Genomic DNA, 16,047 nt, shown 5'->3' with positions numbered 1-16,047 from the left:
GGAAGTAGATTTTCTAATTTAAAAATAATTCTTAGAACCATTAGAAATTTCCTTATACAAATATAAAGAACTGATCTCATTAAACCCCAGCTGCAATTAACATTTCCCTTGGTGTTCTAGTCTCTTCCCTTTAAAACAAACAGAGTGAGTTAAGGGAATTAAATATCTGTGGAGCTAGACAGTGGGCTTTGGAGACAATAACTCTTTGCACTGGTGACTCAAATCCAATTCATATGGATACTGATCAGAAGCAGTTATCCTCCAATTGCTTGTGTGAAGTGAGTTTGGAGGTCTCAGGTCAGCATAAAAAAACACTGTTACCTCTCATTGATAGGCTCAGTAGAGAGAAAAGAATGATAGGGACCTAGAAAACAAATTACTCTCTCACCCCTAGGTCAGGGGTGAGGCACATGAGCGAACAGTGGAGGAAGCCTGCACTGCTACTACGGATTCTGTACCTGCTCTGGACACAGAGAATTTCAAATTGCAATGGTGTTAAATTGGTACCTTTCACTAGTATTAAGTTAACAAAACCAAGAGACAAGATTATGAAAAAAAAGAGATAAAAGCACTAGGTATAACGCAAGCTGGTGCTGTGCAAGTTTTGCTGCTTTATGAGTACAACCTATGACAACTCCACTATTCCAACCTCATACCTATGACAAAGCTTTGGGTAGAGAAGGCTTTCCTTAGGACTCCATCTGGAGTATAGAGGATCCCCCTAGAAAAATCACAAACTGGTAACAGCTGTGTGATCTTAGTAACTATCACCATATGCTACACATTCCCAAACTGGTTTAAGCACTGCCCACCCTTTAAATAAGCCATCAGTCTGTACTTACTTCTCGCTTAGGTTTACTTTGACACTAGATGCCGTAGGGGTGAAACATGGTTTCTGTCCGGCAGATGTGGTAGACAGTGGTGGCACGGGTGCACTGTCTGTAGTTGGTTTAAAATTTGTAGATCCAAAAGAGAAGGAGTTGGCTGTAGCTGCCATGGGGCCTGCAGCAGGGGAAGGAATCATGGAAGCTTTGGAAGAAACCGAAGAGAAAGAGAAAGCAGCTGCTCCACTTAGACTGGAACCCAGAGCTTGCTTGGAGACATCTGGTGCAAAGGGATATGGTGGGGGGTCCCCAGGCATAGAGCCAGATGTCTTCACAGCTGAAGATGTAAAGGGAAAAGTGGCTGCTCCACCACCAGCAGAAAGCAGACAGGAGGCTGAAGATGCGGGAGCAAGAGGTAGATCTGAGGCAGGAGTGACAACTGGTGCCGTTTCAAACTTTGAAGGAGCAGGAGGGGTGGTCGGGATCGTAGCAGCACTTCCTGAAGAAAAACAATTGGACCAAGTTAGTATTCTATCATTAAAGGAAGTATTGCAAGCCAAATACTGTTCATTGTGGGCAGTAAAATTCAATCACACTACGGAGACTGACATCACCACAAAATGACAGGGAGGAATGGGTTTTAGTCTCCAACTCAAGCCACTGAGATACTGAATGGACAAAGCCCAAGACCTGCTCGATACTACCATTTTCCCAAGCCATTCTGAATTAATTCAGTCTGGAATTTCCGTGAAAAGGCTTCACCATTTCTCCATCAGTTTTGATGTGGTGTGTTTCATCCCATATAAAGCAGCCTGCCAGCGCACAAGTCTACTGTGGATGCAAAGAGAGGCATAATGCCAAACTAACGCACATTGTTCCCAGCGGTAAAAACAAATGTTTAGATTTAAAAAAGAAAGTGGTAGCTTTGCACTGAAACATCACTCCATGTACACAGGGAAGTGAAACAGAGAATGAATTAATCTGCCCAGGATGGCACAAGGAGCCCCCTAATCTACATTTTACACACACTGTAATATGCTCAACATGCCTATTAGACTATTTACTTCCCACCAGTTTTCCAATGCTATTGTTGCAGTTGATCCGAAACCTGTTTCAATAAGCCCTCATGATCACAAACAAAGCATCTAACGCATGTCACGGCCCCATGAAGAAACAACACACGGAAAGAACACAAAAGTTATTTAGGACAGGCACTCTTTTTGTTCCGTGTTTGTACAGTATCTAGCACAATGGGACCCATGACTGGGGAGATCATGAGTGCTACTGCAACACCAATGATACATAACACCACAACGAGAGTGCCCAAGATGCCTTCTTGAAAGATACAGGTTATGGCAGTTGGTTTGCCACATAGTTGCAGCCCTGTACCCCAAAAGTGACTGGGTATAAGTGTACAGTTTGAGAAATGCTTTGGGTTCCCTATGTATATTTACACAGCTGGTGGAATGGAACCTTGAGCATGGAAACCATCATGAGCTGGTTACTACATGCTATATGCTGGGGCACAGGCTTGTTTTACTTCACAAAAGCCTCCTGGCGGTCCCCCTCTACCTGGAAAGGAAGCTTAACAGCTAAGTATTTCCAAGTGCCACAAATTAAAGCAAAAGCCTCTTCCCCACACATGGCAGCACCCACCTGCTGCTTTTGGCGCTCTCTCCCCTTCTATTGACAGTTGGTCTGGGGTCACTATGAGCGATCGGACACCTGGGTTTTGATTGATCATGTAAAATGGACATAGCACTCCATCCGTAGAGAGCAATATTAGAACTGGAGCTGCAGGGAGGGTCTTCTCATCACCTGCAAAAGACCACACAGCAGGCTAATGACACCATCAAAGTCATCTGCCTTCATTACCACCACCATCACCCCAAATCCCTCACACTTGACTTTCTTACCATCTCACATCAAAGCTACTTATTCTCTAGAACATGTACTATGATTTTTTTTATATGTAACCATTTGCTTCCAATAGTTCTACTTGCTATCTCTTGACTCTCTATTCATTGTTAAATAAACTTATACTTGATTTCAGTATAAACACATGTAAGCGTTAAACGGAGTGGTGATCCGAGGTGAAACTGTAAAGTTGGAGTGCACTGTTTCTTTGGAAGCAGCGAATGTGTGACTATCCAGTGAATCCAGAGACACTCCAAGGAGACACTTGGAGGGCTCAGTGGTTGCAGCATGTCCATCGTTAACCTGTATGCCTAGAGAGGAGTGTTTGTATTGTCTGCGGCTGGTGGAACTGGAGAGCTGGCTCCCTGCAGGCACAGACAAAGCTTCCTCATCTATAGGAAGGTGGTCGTGAGGTACCTCACAACTCTGGGTACTCCTGGCAGAGCCGTCCCTTGGGTAGGGCGAATTGCGGCGACCTCTCCGGGCCCCGTGCTTTAGGGGACCCCACACTTCGCCATCACAGCTCCCCCTCCCCATGTGCCCACCCTGGCCCCACCATTATTCAAATGCGGAGGCTGGGGAATGTGGGGGTCCCAGCCCAGGCTGGGCAGGAGCAGCATCCTCACCCAGCGGACAGGCACCCCTGACCACTGTGGGTGGGCCTTGCTCCAGGTAAGCCTCCTCGGCCCCACCGCCACCACCAGCACACCCCTGGCCCCATCCCTCCACCCCCAAAAGGGCCCCTGGGGGAGACCCAGCATTCCCCCTGCCCCATAGGGGGCCCATACAGGCGAATTTGTCCCGGGCCCTGCACCTCCGTAGGGACAGTTCCCGACTCCTGGGAAGTATCAGAGAGTGGATAAAGCAAGACTAAGCGCAGCCAAAAAGGAGCTGATTGGGTTAAGTGGGGAGGGTATGGAATGTGTAGCATTCTCTGAAGAGATAGCTGAATCCTGAGACGAGAGACATGGACTTAAAGAAGCTGCTCCAGTAGATTCCTTAATCCAATAAAAGTGTCTGGATTAACACACAGAATGCTTCAGATCCAATTCTGCATTAAACACAAATTGCGAAACATAGCCTGTCGCTACCATAAAGGCTACTGCTGTTCTCAGTTAACTGGCATCCTGCTGTGTTCTACATGCAGCTTGTCCCTACCTTCTGCTCTGCCCAACGGCTCCTCCATTTCAGGCTCACTCTGTGCTTTGAGGGAAGGTTTTCAAAATCCATCAAGATACAGCACAGTGGTGCCATTATATCTTCAAAGCACCTTGTCAGAGGCAGAAGCTGAGGAGCCTTCAGGCAGAGCAGAAGCTATAGCAACAATGTAACTGTCTGTACCTAGAGCACAGTAGGATACAAAGCCAGGTCAGGCCTTTTGCTTTAATGCAGAGCTGATTCCTAGGCATTTACAAACCATGCATTTTCCTGGTTGTGGAATTAGCCTGCTTTTCCTTTAGATCAATGCAAATTATATAAGAAAAGAGCCCTGCAGGAACAACTCTGCTACAAGAGCACGCCACTTTTACAGGCAATACTGGAGTAAAACACTACAGGTAGTTTCAAACCCAATATCATCTCAATTCCATCAATTGAGGAGGTGATGGAAACAAAGCACATAAGTTATAGATTGACGATTGCTGAGTCCCAGGTTACTAAGAGCTTACTTAATTAGACAAACGAGATGCTGAACTGTACCAGAGCCCTGGTCAAGATGTAACCTCTCAGGACACCGATAAATGCAAAGTAACGCATATTGGAAAACGTAATCCCAACTATACATATAGAACGATGGGGCCTAAATTAGCTGTTACCACTCAAGAAAGAGATCTTGGAGTCATTGTGGATAGTTCTCTGAAAACATCCACTCAATGTGCAGCGGCAGTCAAAAAAGCAAATAGAATGTTGGGAATCATTAAGAAAGGGATAAACAATAAGACAGAAAATATATTGCCTCTATATAAATCCATGGTACACCCACATCTTGAATACTGCGTGCAGATGTGGTGGCCCCATTTCAAAAAAGATATATTGGAATTGGAAAAGCTTCAGAAAAGGGCAACAAAAATGATTAGGCGTATGGAACGGCTGCCATATGAGGAGAAATTAATAAGACTGGGACTTTTCAGCTTGGAAAAAGAGACGACTAAGGGGGGGGGATATGACAGAGGTCTATAAAATCATGACTGGTGTGGAGAAAGTAAATAAGGAAGTGTTATGTATTCCCCATAACACAAGAACTAGGGGTCACCAAATGAAATGAACAGGTAGCAGATTTAAAACGAACAAAAGTTTCACACAACACACAGTCAACCTTGTGGAACTCTTTGCCAGAGGATGTTGTGAAGGCCAAGACTATAACAGGGTTCAAAAATGAACTAGATAAATTCATGGAGGATAGGTCCATCAATGGCTATTAGCCAGGATGGGCAAGGATGGTGTCCCCAGCCTTTGTCTGCCAGAAGCTGGGAATGGGTGACAGGGGAGGGAACACTCAACGATTACCTGTTCTGTTCATTCCCTCTGGGGCATCTGACATTGGCCACTGTCAGAAGACAGGATACTGGGCTAAGATGGACCTTTGGTCTTACTCAGTATGGCCGTTCTTATCACCCTACCACTCCCCAGAAGATATCTGAGTTGCTATTATTAACAGTATTCCCCAGTAAACAAAACAAGCAGAAAGACTTACTGATAGGTATTGGCATGTTACTGGTGTAATCTATGGCAACACCTACTGGTAAGGTGTCATCATTCTTATCTGTCACAGGAAGTTCTGCTCTGCTGGAATCTTCTAGAACCCACGATTCCCAGTTGTTCTGGAAAGAAAGAATATTTTTGCTACTGTTCTGTGATTTCCAGCACTCTCACTCACGCTGGGAACAAGCTGCAGAAAAGCACAAATACCTTGCACATGAACTCTGGATAGCCTGGCTTTGGAATGTTAGCCAAAGATTTAGAAAGAATAGATAGCAACAAGATGGGCTATATCTGTCAAAATTTGCCAGATTAAAAAAAAAATCCTACAAATATCAAAAACCTTCACAAATTCCTGAGTGACTTTTACATATGGTACTTACATTTTCTGGAATGAGTTCACTTTAAGTTTAAAGTTAAACTAATGAGCTCAGCAAGACTAAAGTCACCATGGTGAAAAGCAATTCAGGATGTTAAAAACTGGCACCAAGCCACTGATGCCACATAGCCCTTTGGCACTTTGCTCATTACCTGCTATGCTTCAGTACAGTCGTCTACTTTCTGGTTACTAAAAACTCTCTGGCTCATAAGCAAGGCAAGGATGTAATAAAAATTTCCTTTCATCTCAAGAGTCTATGTATATCAAATGAGTCAACTCTGAGATGAGCATTCTCTAGCCCTCAGATTTTGATATCCAGATAGCTTTCCTGGAAAAGATACATTTAGTCAAGTGCAGCAGAAAGGAAGGTTACCTGGTCCGCTTGTCTAGAGAGAATGCTGACTTCTGTGGAAGCTGCTGACGCTGCCAGAACTAGATCCCTTCAAGTATAGAACCAAAACAGTGTTAAGTCCAAATATGATGACAACACACAGAGTTCCTCAGCCCATACTATTGTAATGGGCATCCCAAATACTTATGGCATGCTATATGAATCAAGAATGAAACTGATTTATCATGCTCAAGTGGTAAAAGACAGAGGAGAAATACATGGAACTCTTCATCATTCCAAACAGGTGTCATTAGCAGTCAGGGGTTCAGTTACTTTGTCAGAGGTGATGAGATAAGATACTCATACAACATCATTATTCTAAGCCATTTGTGATGGAACAGAAATAAATAGTTTAACAAACAGGGCATAACATATTCACACAGACCTGTGAACAGAAAAATCTAAAAGCCATGCACCACTTAAAGCATAAGTTTCATTCTTAGTGGAAAGCACGACTTTAAAAACCTTTGTGCATTTATGGCATATTATACATTTTTACCACCCAAAAACTGAGAAATTGATAATTTCTTTTGACCCATGTATAAAGAGCTGAAAACTTGGTCATAGGTCTCTACACTCACCACTCCTCAACATAGTTGAGAAAGTAATGATGCTGTCTCTCGGTGCAGCTACCATAGCAAGGCTCCATAAAATTCACAAACTTCTCTGGTCGTTTCTCTTCCTTTTTCTGCAGAGACCGGAGGAAGAGAAATTGACATTCAATTTAGCTTCCATTAAAGCAAGTTAAGTCAGCTTCTCATACAAATAGGCATACCTAGAGAATATAATTACATTACACTTCTTAGAAATATGCTCAGATCATTACAAAGTTAATCGGGTCCAACTGTGTAAAGTGCGCAGGAGCAATCAGGACTGCATGTGTGCATCACTCTACACAAACAGTCCTAGAAGGGTACAATTTGGTATTGCATACAGCAGCAGGGTACAAAAAACAGTCTCTCGGTAGCCCACACTGCGATAAACCACAAGGTTACCTTCCAGAGCACCTGATACGCAGGACTTAAGTCCTATTAACTTGGAGACCTCAAAAGGTCTGCCACAGTCTAATCTCAATAGAAAATGGGATACTGATTTCTTCCCTATTGGACCCTACTTCAAGTTTTTGCCATTAAACCATTAAGCTTCAGAATTGAGTTTGATACTGGAACCTCTATTTGATGCTAACGAGAACAATAAAAAGAACATAGGACACTAATAAGCAGGTCAGAAGAACAAACAGTGCTATCATCACGTTCATTAGCATAAAATCCTTAAAATGAGAAAAATAAAGTTGAGACTTCCTAGCACTTACAGGCAATATGGCCATCACCACCTCTGGGGATGTTTCCAAGGTCCCATCTGCAGCCGCGTAAACTATAGTGAAGACGTAGGTGCCAACCCAAAGCACATCCAGGACTGGAAGAAAAATGAATAATCATCATCCAGAGACATCTTAAAGGAGCACTGCCTTGGATATTGTGTACTATGTGCAACTAAAACCAAACTCGAATGCCACTGTGACATTGTAAATCTCATAGGGATGGTTTACACCTCCGCAGTAGGACGAAGACAACTTCTAATGCGCTGCCTAACTAACTACATGTCATCTAGCAGACAACATACAAGAAGTGTTTGAGTGACATTAGGAGACCAACTTGATGTGAGGAAATTCAGAAACAAAGCTGAAGCACGTACCTGGGCCAGTCTACTGTGCCTTGGTACACTGTGGGCAAGAACACACCATTGTCTTCACACACTGAACATATCTAATGATGGAGCTGAAGCTTTAACTCTAAATTTTCTGCATTTGCATCAGTATTAGAAAGTTCTGAATGTAGTTTTGTAGTGGTGGTTTGAATTTTATTATGAAATAAGGAAAATTATGAATAAAATAAGGTCAGTTCTCTCATGAAGTGTCTGGAAATCTCCATGGCAATATGTAATTGCAGCCTTTAGAAAGTACAGTCCATCTTAAAGGTTGTCATCACACATTGACCTAATGCACATGTTAGAAACCCTAGATATGCCCAGGAGCTACTTCCCCCCCCACCACTAAGGTGCATCGCCCAAATTCATCTTAATATTTTAATTATTTAATTTTTTTGCATGTGCATTAAAAAGCAGCTTGTATTCATTTTAAAAAAACATTTAAGAGTTTTTTAAATGCTTGAATATTCATAGAATATGATGCTGGAAGACACCATTGTGATTATCTAGCCTGACCTCCTGTATAACACAGATCATGGGACTTCCCTGAACTAATTCCTGTTTGACCTAGAGCATATCTTTTAGCAAAACAGCCAATCTTGACTTAAAAATTTTCAGTGACGGCAAATCCACCAAAACTTTTTATGAGTTGTTCCAATGGTTAATTATCCTCACTGTTTAAAAGTTCATGCTTTATTTCTACATATGAATGTCCAACTGAAACAAGACCTTGTATATTAAATTTTGGCCTGGAGGCAGTTTTTATTACCAAATTAACCCCCCCCCCCAAAAAAAAGGTGTCTATGGCAGAAATGCTGGCACATCCTTAAGTACCTTAGCACCAACAAGAATCAACTTAAAGAGGACATGTCATGGACATGACATTTTAATGGAAGAAAAAGTCAAAAAAAAAAGAAGAAGAAATACTGTACCTTTAACAGGATTATCTGGGTCATAAAACGGAGGACAGGGAATTACTTTTTTCTCCTGCAGGCTCTGAAAGAAAAAGAATTTCTCTTTCAGAAATAAGAACACTAACAACCCCCATCAGGAGTTTTGCAGATCCCAAAGAGTTGTTTTTAGGGTGCTACAGGTCCTTTTTAAACAGCTGCCACATTCCTCCTCAGAGACCCTTGCATTTCAGCAGCAGCAGATGTCCCAATACCTCTCTCAAAGGCAGACTGAGATGCTTAATGTTTATGACGTGCTTGGAAAGTCTCACATGAAAGGCACTGTACTACCTACACTATGCTCCCAATATCAATAGCCACATGCTGATGAAAGGCAAAATTAAAGCTAATTAGAAGTCAGTGAAAAGAAACATAATGAATTACTGCAAACAAAAACTTACAGGCAGATACTGGACCACAGTGCCATTTTGTTTCCCTACAGCCAGTTGCTTTCCTTTGGGGCTCCAGCACACTAAGTAAACAAGAGGGTTTTATCAGCACAAAATAGAATGGCAGTGGAAGAATTGAACACTTACAGGACTTCCCAGTGACAGCATCAGTAAACTAAATACCACTCAAACTAGAGCCAAACAGCCGATCCTACTGAAGTTGTCCTCTCTTGTGGATTCCATCCACTTTCATTACCATATGGCAATGCAGAAAGATGAGTCCAAAGAGGCTCCATGGCTCAGATTAATTAAAATTTCAGCAACATTTAACTTTCTGCATATCTGCCTTAGAGTCTGGCTACACACAAACTTGCAGTGGTTTAAACTGGTGAAAATCCTGTGATTTAAGAGTAGCCACAAAGTTGCACTGATTTAACTAAATCAATTTAAAAATCACACCTTTTGTAAAACCAGTGCAATGTGTGTTTGAACCAGGCCTCATCTGGGCTAGAAGTCTGGAGAATGCTTGCAAAACACCAATTCTGCTTGCTTGCATGCCACATCACAGAAGACAAAGTTCCTCAAGCACTGATGAAACTGAAAAACGCAGGGAAACAATTCTATTTTACCTGCAATACTGCGCCTTTCTGATATTGAGGGCCTGATACAATGTAATCTTTTGTCAGAAACATTTAGCTCTAATTCTCAAAGTGGGCTGCTCAAAGAAGATCATGAAAAAAATTTAGAAAACTGTTATTGGAATATAATTAAGTTCTATTTAAGTTTAACTCCATTTGCTCCCCAGGAGAAGATTTTAAAATTGCTGTAAAGGCAAATACGCTTGTCTCTCTAATGACATCTACACTTCCACACTCTTTACAGCATCTTCCATTTTTACAAATTATCATTAAGTCAGAGCTGGGTCACCCACCTGATGTAACAGCCACCGAGGATGGAAGAGTGGCATACACTTTCACAGACTCTGTGACCTGCAGGACAGAGATACTACCATCGGACAGACAGACAGCGACCATGGAGGGGCTAGCAGGGTTCCACTTCAGATCACAGACCATTGCCATGCTGCCTGAGTCTTTGGCCAGTTTATGATAAGCAAATGGACGTTTCTGCTGTTTAGCCTTTTAAGAGAAAATAAATGAATGCCTCAGCCCATAAATTCAGTGTGCAAACAAGTTCTCCCAAACTCATAATCCATAACTATTTGGCCTTGCTGTACTGTAACAATTGTGATGCAGGAAAAAACACTGACTGCTACAGCACACAAACCAAGATTTAATGCAAGTTAAAGTGACATGTTTAGGTTAAAAGTTATGTATTTATTTAAAAATTCTTTCCTTGTGTCATGTTAATTTCTCCAGATTACTAAAAATTTTAAATATTGAGTTTATTTTTTCACCATATAGGTTAATTGGGAGGGAGGGGGGGAAGAGGATGGAGAGAATTAGTTTCACTGTTGATTTCTTGTCTGTTTCCCTTTCCTATTCTATAGTGTTGCAATGGCTGGATTGCGAACAATGAGGGGAATGTGTAAACGTATGAGCACATTGTTTAGCCAGAATATAAAAATGTCACTGCAAACGGATTAATATTTGTTTAAGTATGTTCAGCACTGCACAAGATCAAATATTGTCATTGTTTTTGGCATTCAATAACTGGGGGTTTTTAGGGTTTTTTTTTAAATCTATATTTGGACCTAAACAACCTGATAATGCCAGTAGAGCACTTTAAAAGCCAGTAGAGCAGCTGTGGAAATACTGCTCCCTGTACTGGGGGCTCACATTCAATACTAAAGTTCAGTCTTCAGCACTCTAACATGCAAGCCCATGATACTTGATGCAAAGCAAGCAGTAAACTATACAAAATGTCATGTGGAATAATTGAACAAGGCCAAAATAAGTCATTTTCTAACACTACTGCAGTAGAATTTTTTCTGGATAACGATTTCATCTTTTCTTTCAACGTGTTCCTTATTCAGAGAGAAGTTACAGCTATGCAATAGCAAACAGACAGACAATCACAAACACTGCTTAGCACAGCAGACAGGGCTAGCATACAAGCAGGAGTTTGAATTACCACATTCCAAGTCAGAGGTGGGGCTATTAATATTGGGCACTCTTCTTATTCACAGGGCTGTTTAAACATCAGTTGTGAGATCCTCACAACAGCCCTATGAGGTAGGCGAATAACCTCATTTTACAGATGTGGAAACTAAAGCAGATTTTAATTGAAAAGTTATTGAATAAACCTCACAGTTCTTTGCCTACAAAGCATACTCTACTGTGGACACGCAGGAAAACATTTTGAGATATCCCCTTTCTGCCATCAAATGCTCCCTTTCAAGGTGAAATTTGTACATCTGTTTGTATGTACCTTACCTGATTTGAGAACATGCGGACATCAAAAAAGCCAATGAAGGAACCAAACTCACTGGATGTCATGCAGACAGACAGTGTGAGGTTATCACAGCTCAGAGCCAGGTGATGCACAGGAAACTTCATAGGAACCAATATACTTTGAACATTTTCAACTTAAAAACAAAAGGAAACGGAAGAGGGAAGTATGGAGCGGTCACTCTTAGAAAACAGTCAAAAGTAAGTGAGTCACTTTAAGCAGAATTATTAAGAAAAGTAAATACAGATGCCACCTGGTAACCTAAAGTGCATTCATGTAAAGCTAAACACTGCAGACTAATTCTAAAAGATGCGTAAAAACATGTACTCCACTTTCCATAAGTCAAGTCTGAATAATTTTTTGGATGCTTAACTATCTTGAAGAGGGACATTTCTCATTACAGGTTTTTGAGGAATTTCCTTGTTCTGGATCTTGGCATGCGGATTGCCCTAAAACTGAAGAGGCTGAGACTTACATCTACTTGGTTGTAAATTTTAATACACAAATTACTGGAAGGGTCAGATAGCACAGATCAAATCGAACTCATGACAATTTTTTTTAAATTTGATGGATAATATCCCAGCAGGTCTCATTACTTTTGAGGCTAAGATATGGCATCAGAATCACAGAAATGAGAGGAAGACAATATTCCTTACAGCATCCAGTCCTGACCTTTATCAGAGACCAGATACTGGATCAGATGGATGATTTGATTTGATATAGCCAGGCAATTCCTAAATTCCTGTGAATATCAACTGTCAGAGCTAGGAGTCTGGTAACGCTTCTCAGGTGAAAGAACGTACTTATATGGCACACACCACGATTGTACTTTTAATTACTTGGGAGACATTCAGATACTAACAACCACCCCTAAGGAAAAACAGCTTGATGAATTTATAGGTTTGTTTACATGAGCAAGAGGGTGTGTTAGGTAATTTATGAAGAAGTTACTGAGGGAAAATTAAATTGAAGAAATTACTTTTGCACTGAGGTCTGAAAGTGGTAGTTTTGTGATGACTCACCTCTTTTACTGGAGAGAGTTCCACAATCTAGGTTAAGCTCCTGTGAAAATTCTATCTCCTGCTCTCACAAGCCTCCCTAAGTGAGTTCACAGGTTCACTATTGTCCTGATTGACTGCAGCTGTCACAGAAGATCATGGTTGTGCACAAAACACCATTCTCTCTAGAAGCTAAAGTCAATCCCATGGAGGACTTTGAATATCAGGAGGGAAAAACTGAACAGGAATTTATTCACTGGGGAGCCCGTGCGGAGAGTACGGTATCCTGATAACACGTTCCCAGCAATTTATATTGCAAAGCGGACAACTGCTGCATCTTGTATCAGCTGGAGTTGCATCAGCATATGTTGCCTCGTTCCTAAATATAACAAATTCAAATAGTGAAGCCTGGTAGTCACAAATTCATGGATCGCCACAGCCAGGCCTGTATCAAATGGAATGTGGCACGAGTAGACTAATCAACTAAGTCATAGACCTTCCAAATGCAGCTCTCTTCACTGTACAGCAATAATTTAAAAATAGCTTACCAATTTTATTGCGATCTTCTCCTGCTTGATTCTGAATGAGAAGGTTTTTAGTGTGAAAGATCTGCAGGCCAGTTGCTCCACCAGCAAAGACTAGCCCATATTTGTTCGAGATGGCAAGGAGACTGGAACGTTCTTTAGGGAGTTCGTCAGGAGCATCAAATATTCGGACTTTCTTCAACGCTCTGAACTGAAAATCCTGTCATAAAATAATAGAGTTAAAAAGCAATTTTAGTTGTATATATGTGGGGCAGGGAAGGGGACAGAAAACTGAGTTTCACTTACACCTGGAGAAACTGAACTCATTAAAAAGCACTTTACACTTTCCCAGTACTATACATACAGCCTCTCAATTGTTACTTCCCACATGGTTGCCAAACCACGAGCTCCTGAAAATGATTTTGAACAGTTTACAGACCACAACGACAAAAATATTGACCCTAAAACTGACCCAAGGTAAAATCATTTGTTACAATCACTTCCAGATTTTTTTAAATATACAGAGAGTGATAGTTCCATGAATTATCTATAAACAGATGGGCCAGGGACTTCACTCAGCACATTTGGTATTAGTGAGATAAGTAATGCAGAATAGGAAAGGCTGTTATTAATCTCATGAAACACTTTAACCACAACAACAAGTAACAGTAACAAGTGCCTTTTCAACAGGATATTGAAATCTCTCTCAGAGAGGTCTATTAAATCATTTCTTCTTCACTTTATCTACTTTGCAGCTTGAGCGCCAAGTTATTTTCAAGCATCTTTTTAAAAGTATTTTTCTATCAGGTGTCCTAAAATGGACCACTTCTTTTCACTGTTTACAAAAGAAATTAGGAAGTCACCATTTTAATTCCTGACAGGCATATTTTTTTTCCCAAAGTTTGATAATCCTTAATATACTTGGCACTAATTGGCAGCATTTGGAGAACATGAAGACTTTCCTAGAAGGTAGCACAAATCTTCAATTTGAAAAAAACCTGTGCGTCATGGCTAGTAGAGTCAGAGTGACAGTTAGGGGACACTCAACTTAAGAGTGGTATACGTGTCTGAACATATTTTTACCTGCTATTGTAGTAACACTTAAGATAACTATACCCAAAACAGTAGGAAAAAAATCCCCCGCCTTCTCCCCTCTCCCCCTTGAATGTTTACTTTGTGCATTTGGCAGTAGTTTGCGTGTAATCACACACACACACACCCATTGTTTGCATTGGGCTTCTGCATCACATGAAACAGAAAAATAGGAAAAAAGGTGATTATAAACCATAACATTTAAAAGCTACATATAAGTGCTGATTGATTGGACAGAGAACTTAATGGTAACATTACGACTATGCAGAAAACATAGGTTCTGTTTAGGATTCCAGTCTCGCTCTCAAATAGGTTGACACAAAAACACACAAACCAATGTTTTAAAATGTAATGGTGGTGCCTAACGTTAGGCACCTAAACTAACTGCCTGACTGGGAGAGGGAGGATACTGACCACTCACTAGGGTGACCAGATGTCCTGATTTTATAGGAACAGTCCCACTATTCAGGGCTTTGTCTTATATAGCCACCTATTTTCACCCCGTTCTAATTTTTCACACTTGCTATCTGGTCACCCTAGCACAGGGGCTCTCCAGACTGGGGGTTGGGACCCCTCAGGAGGTCGCAAGGTTATTACATGGGGGGGTCACAAGTTGTCAGCCTCCACCCCAAACCCCACTTCGCATCCAGCATTTACAATGGTGTTAAATATATTAAAAAGTGTTTTTACTTTATATTGGAGGGATTGCACTCAAAGGCTTGCTGTGTGAAAGGGGTCACCAGTATAAAAGTCTGAGAACTACTGCCCCAGCACCTGCTGATGTAAAAGGCACTTGTGGGTGCCCCACACCCCTGCAAAAAAAATCAAGCCACTTATTTAGGTGTCCCCTTCCCTTAGGCACTTAGTAAAGTGCTTAAATATAGATACAGGTGTCTAACTCGATACCCCTGGGCATGGAAAACTGAGGAAGCAACTGCATCCTGCCATATGCAGCAATGTGTCAACTAAATAACCAGCCTTGCTACCAAGCTCTATGAGGGAAGCTGGCTTAGCTCCTGCCTGGAAAGAGAACCAGCCGCCCAGGCCGCCCCATGCGTGGCGCTCGCCTTGGTCCAGTGAGTAACATGGACCCCGACAACCTGGGGTCCCAGTTCCAGGGCTCCCCCTATATAGAGGAAAGGAGGATGACTGGGGCCGATGAAGAGGATACGTCTGAACACTGGAAGAGCGGACAGCTGCTGGGCTGGGTGACAGGCTGCCACCACCCTAACAATCCCCCCACCCCAGCTCCCCGCCCCCCCCCGTCCACCCTAACAATCCCCCCACCCCAGCTCCCCGCCCCCCCCGTCCACCCTAACAATCCCCCCACCCCAGCTCCCCGCCCCCCCCCGTCCACCCTAACAATCCCCCCACCCCAGCTCCCCGCCCCCCCCCGTCCACCCTAACAATCCCCCCACCCCAGCTCCCCGCCCCCCCCCGTCCACCCTAACAATCCCCCCACCCCAGCTCCCCGCCCCCCCCCGTCCACCCTAACAATCCCCCCACCCCAACTCCCCGCCCCCCCCCGTCCACCCTAACAATCCCCCCACCCCAACTCCCCGCCCCCCCCCGTCCACCCTAACAATCCCCCCACCCCAACTCCCCGCCCCCCCCCGTCCACCCTAACAATCCCCCCACCCCAACTCCCCGCCCCCCCGTCCACCCTAACAATCCCCCCCCCCCAACTCCCCGCCCCCCCCCGTCCACCCTAACAATCCCCCCACCCCAACTCCCCGCCCCCCCCCGTCCACCCTAACAATCCCCCCACCC

The 16,047-nt window shown here is 42.8% G+C and overlaps 1 protein-coding gene across 4 annotated transcripts in view; it reads right to left on the bottom strand.

Annotated features, from left to right (window-relative positions):
- The window catches only part of NUP214 (nucleoporin 214), a 77,914-nt gene that overhangs the window by 60,670 nt on the left and 1,197 nt on the right, over positions 1-16,047 (bottom strand). For 3 of the 4 annotated variants that reach the window (XM_077836282.1, XM_077836284.1, XM_077836283.1), the window contains exons 2-12: positions 13,210-13,405; positions 11,648-11,799; positions 10,186-10,390; positions 9,267-9,337; positions 8,848-8,911; positions 7,521-7,624; positions 6,790-6,896; positions 6,191-6,257; positions 5,434-5,560; positions 2,481-2,642; positions 843-1,323 (exon numbers count right to left, since the gene is read on the bottom strand). In XM_077836282.1, coding sequence (XP_077692408.1) covers positions 843-1,323; positions 2,481-2,642; positions 5,434-5,560; positions 6,191-6,257; positions 6,790-6,896; positions 7,521-7,624; positions 8,848-8,911; positions 9,267-9,337; positions 10,186-10,390; positions 11,648-11,799; positions 13,210-13,405 — 1,736 coding nt within the window. Of the gene's footprint in view, positions 1-842; positions 1,324-2,480; positions 2,643-5,433; positions 5,561-6,190; positions 6,258-6,789; positions 6,897-7,520; positions 7,625-8,847; positions 8,912-9,266; positions 9,338-10,185; positions 10,391-11,647; positions 11,800-13,209; positions 13,406-16,047 lie in introns of those variants that run through there. The other variant, XM_077836286.1, reaches the window with a different exon arrangement.

The sequence above is a fragment of the Eretmochelys imbricata genome, chromosome 16 (assembly GCF_965152235.1).
Source record: "Eretmochelys imbricata isolate rEreImb1 chromosome 16, rEreImb1.hap1, whole genome shotgun sequence".
NCBI classification, from domain to species: Eukaryota; Metazoa; Chordata; order Testudines; family Cheloniidae; genus Eretmochelys; species Eretmochelys imbricata.
This window is presented reverse-complemented; position numbering and strand designations above follow the sequence as displayed.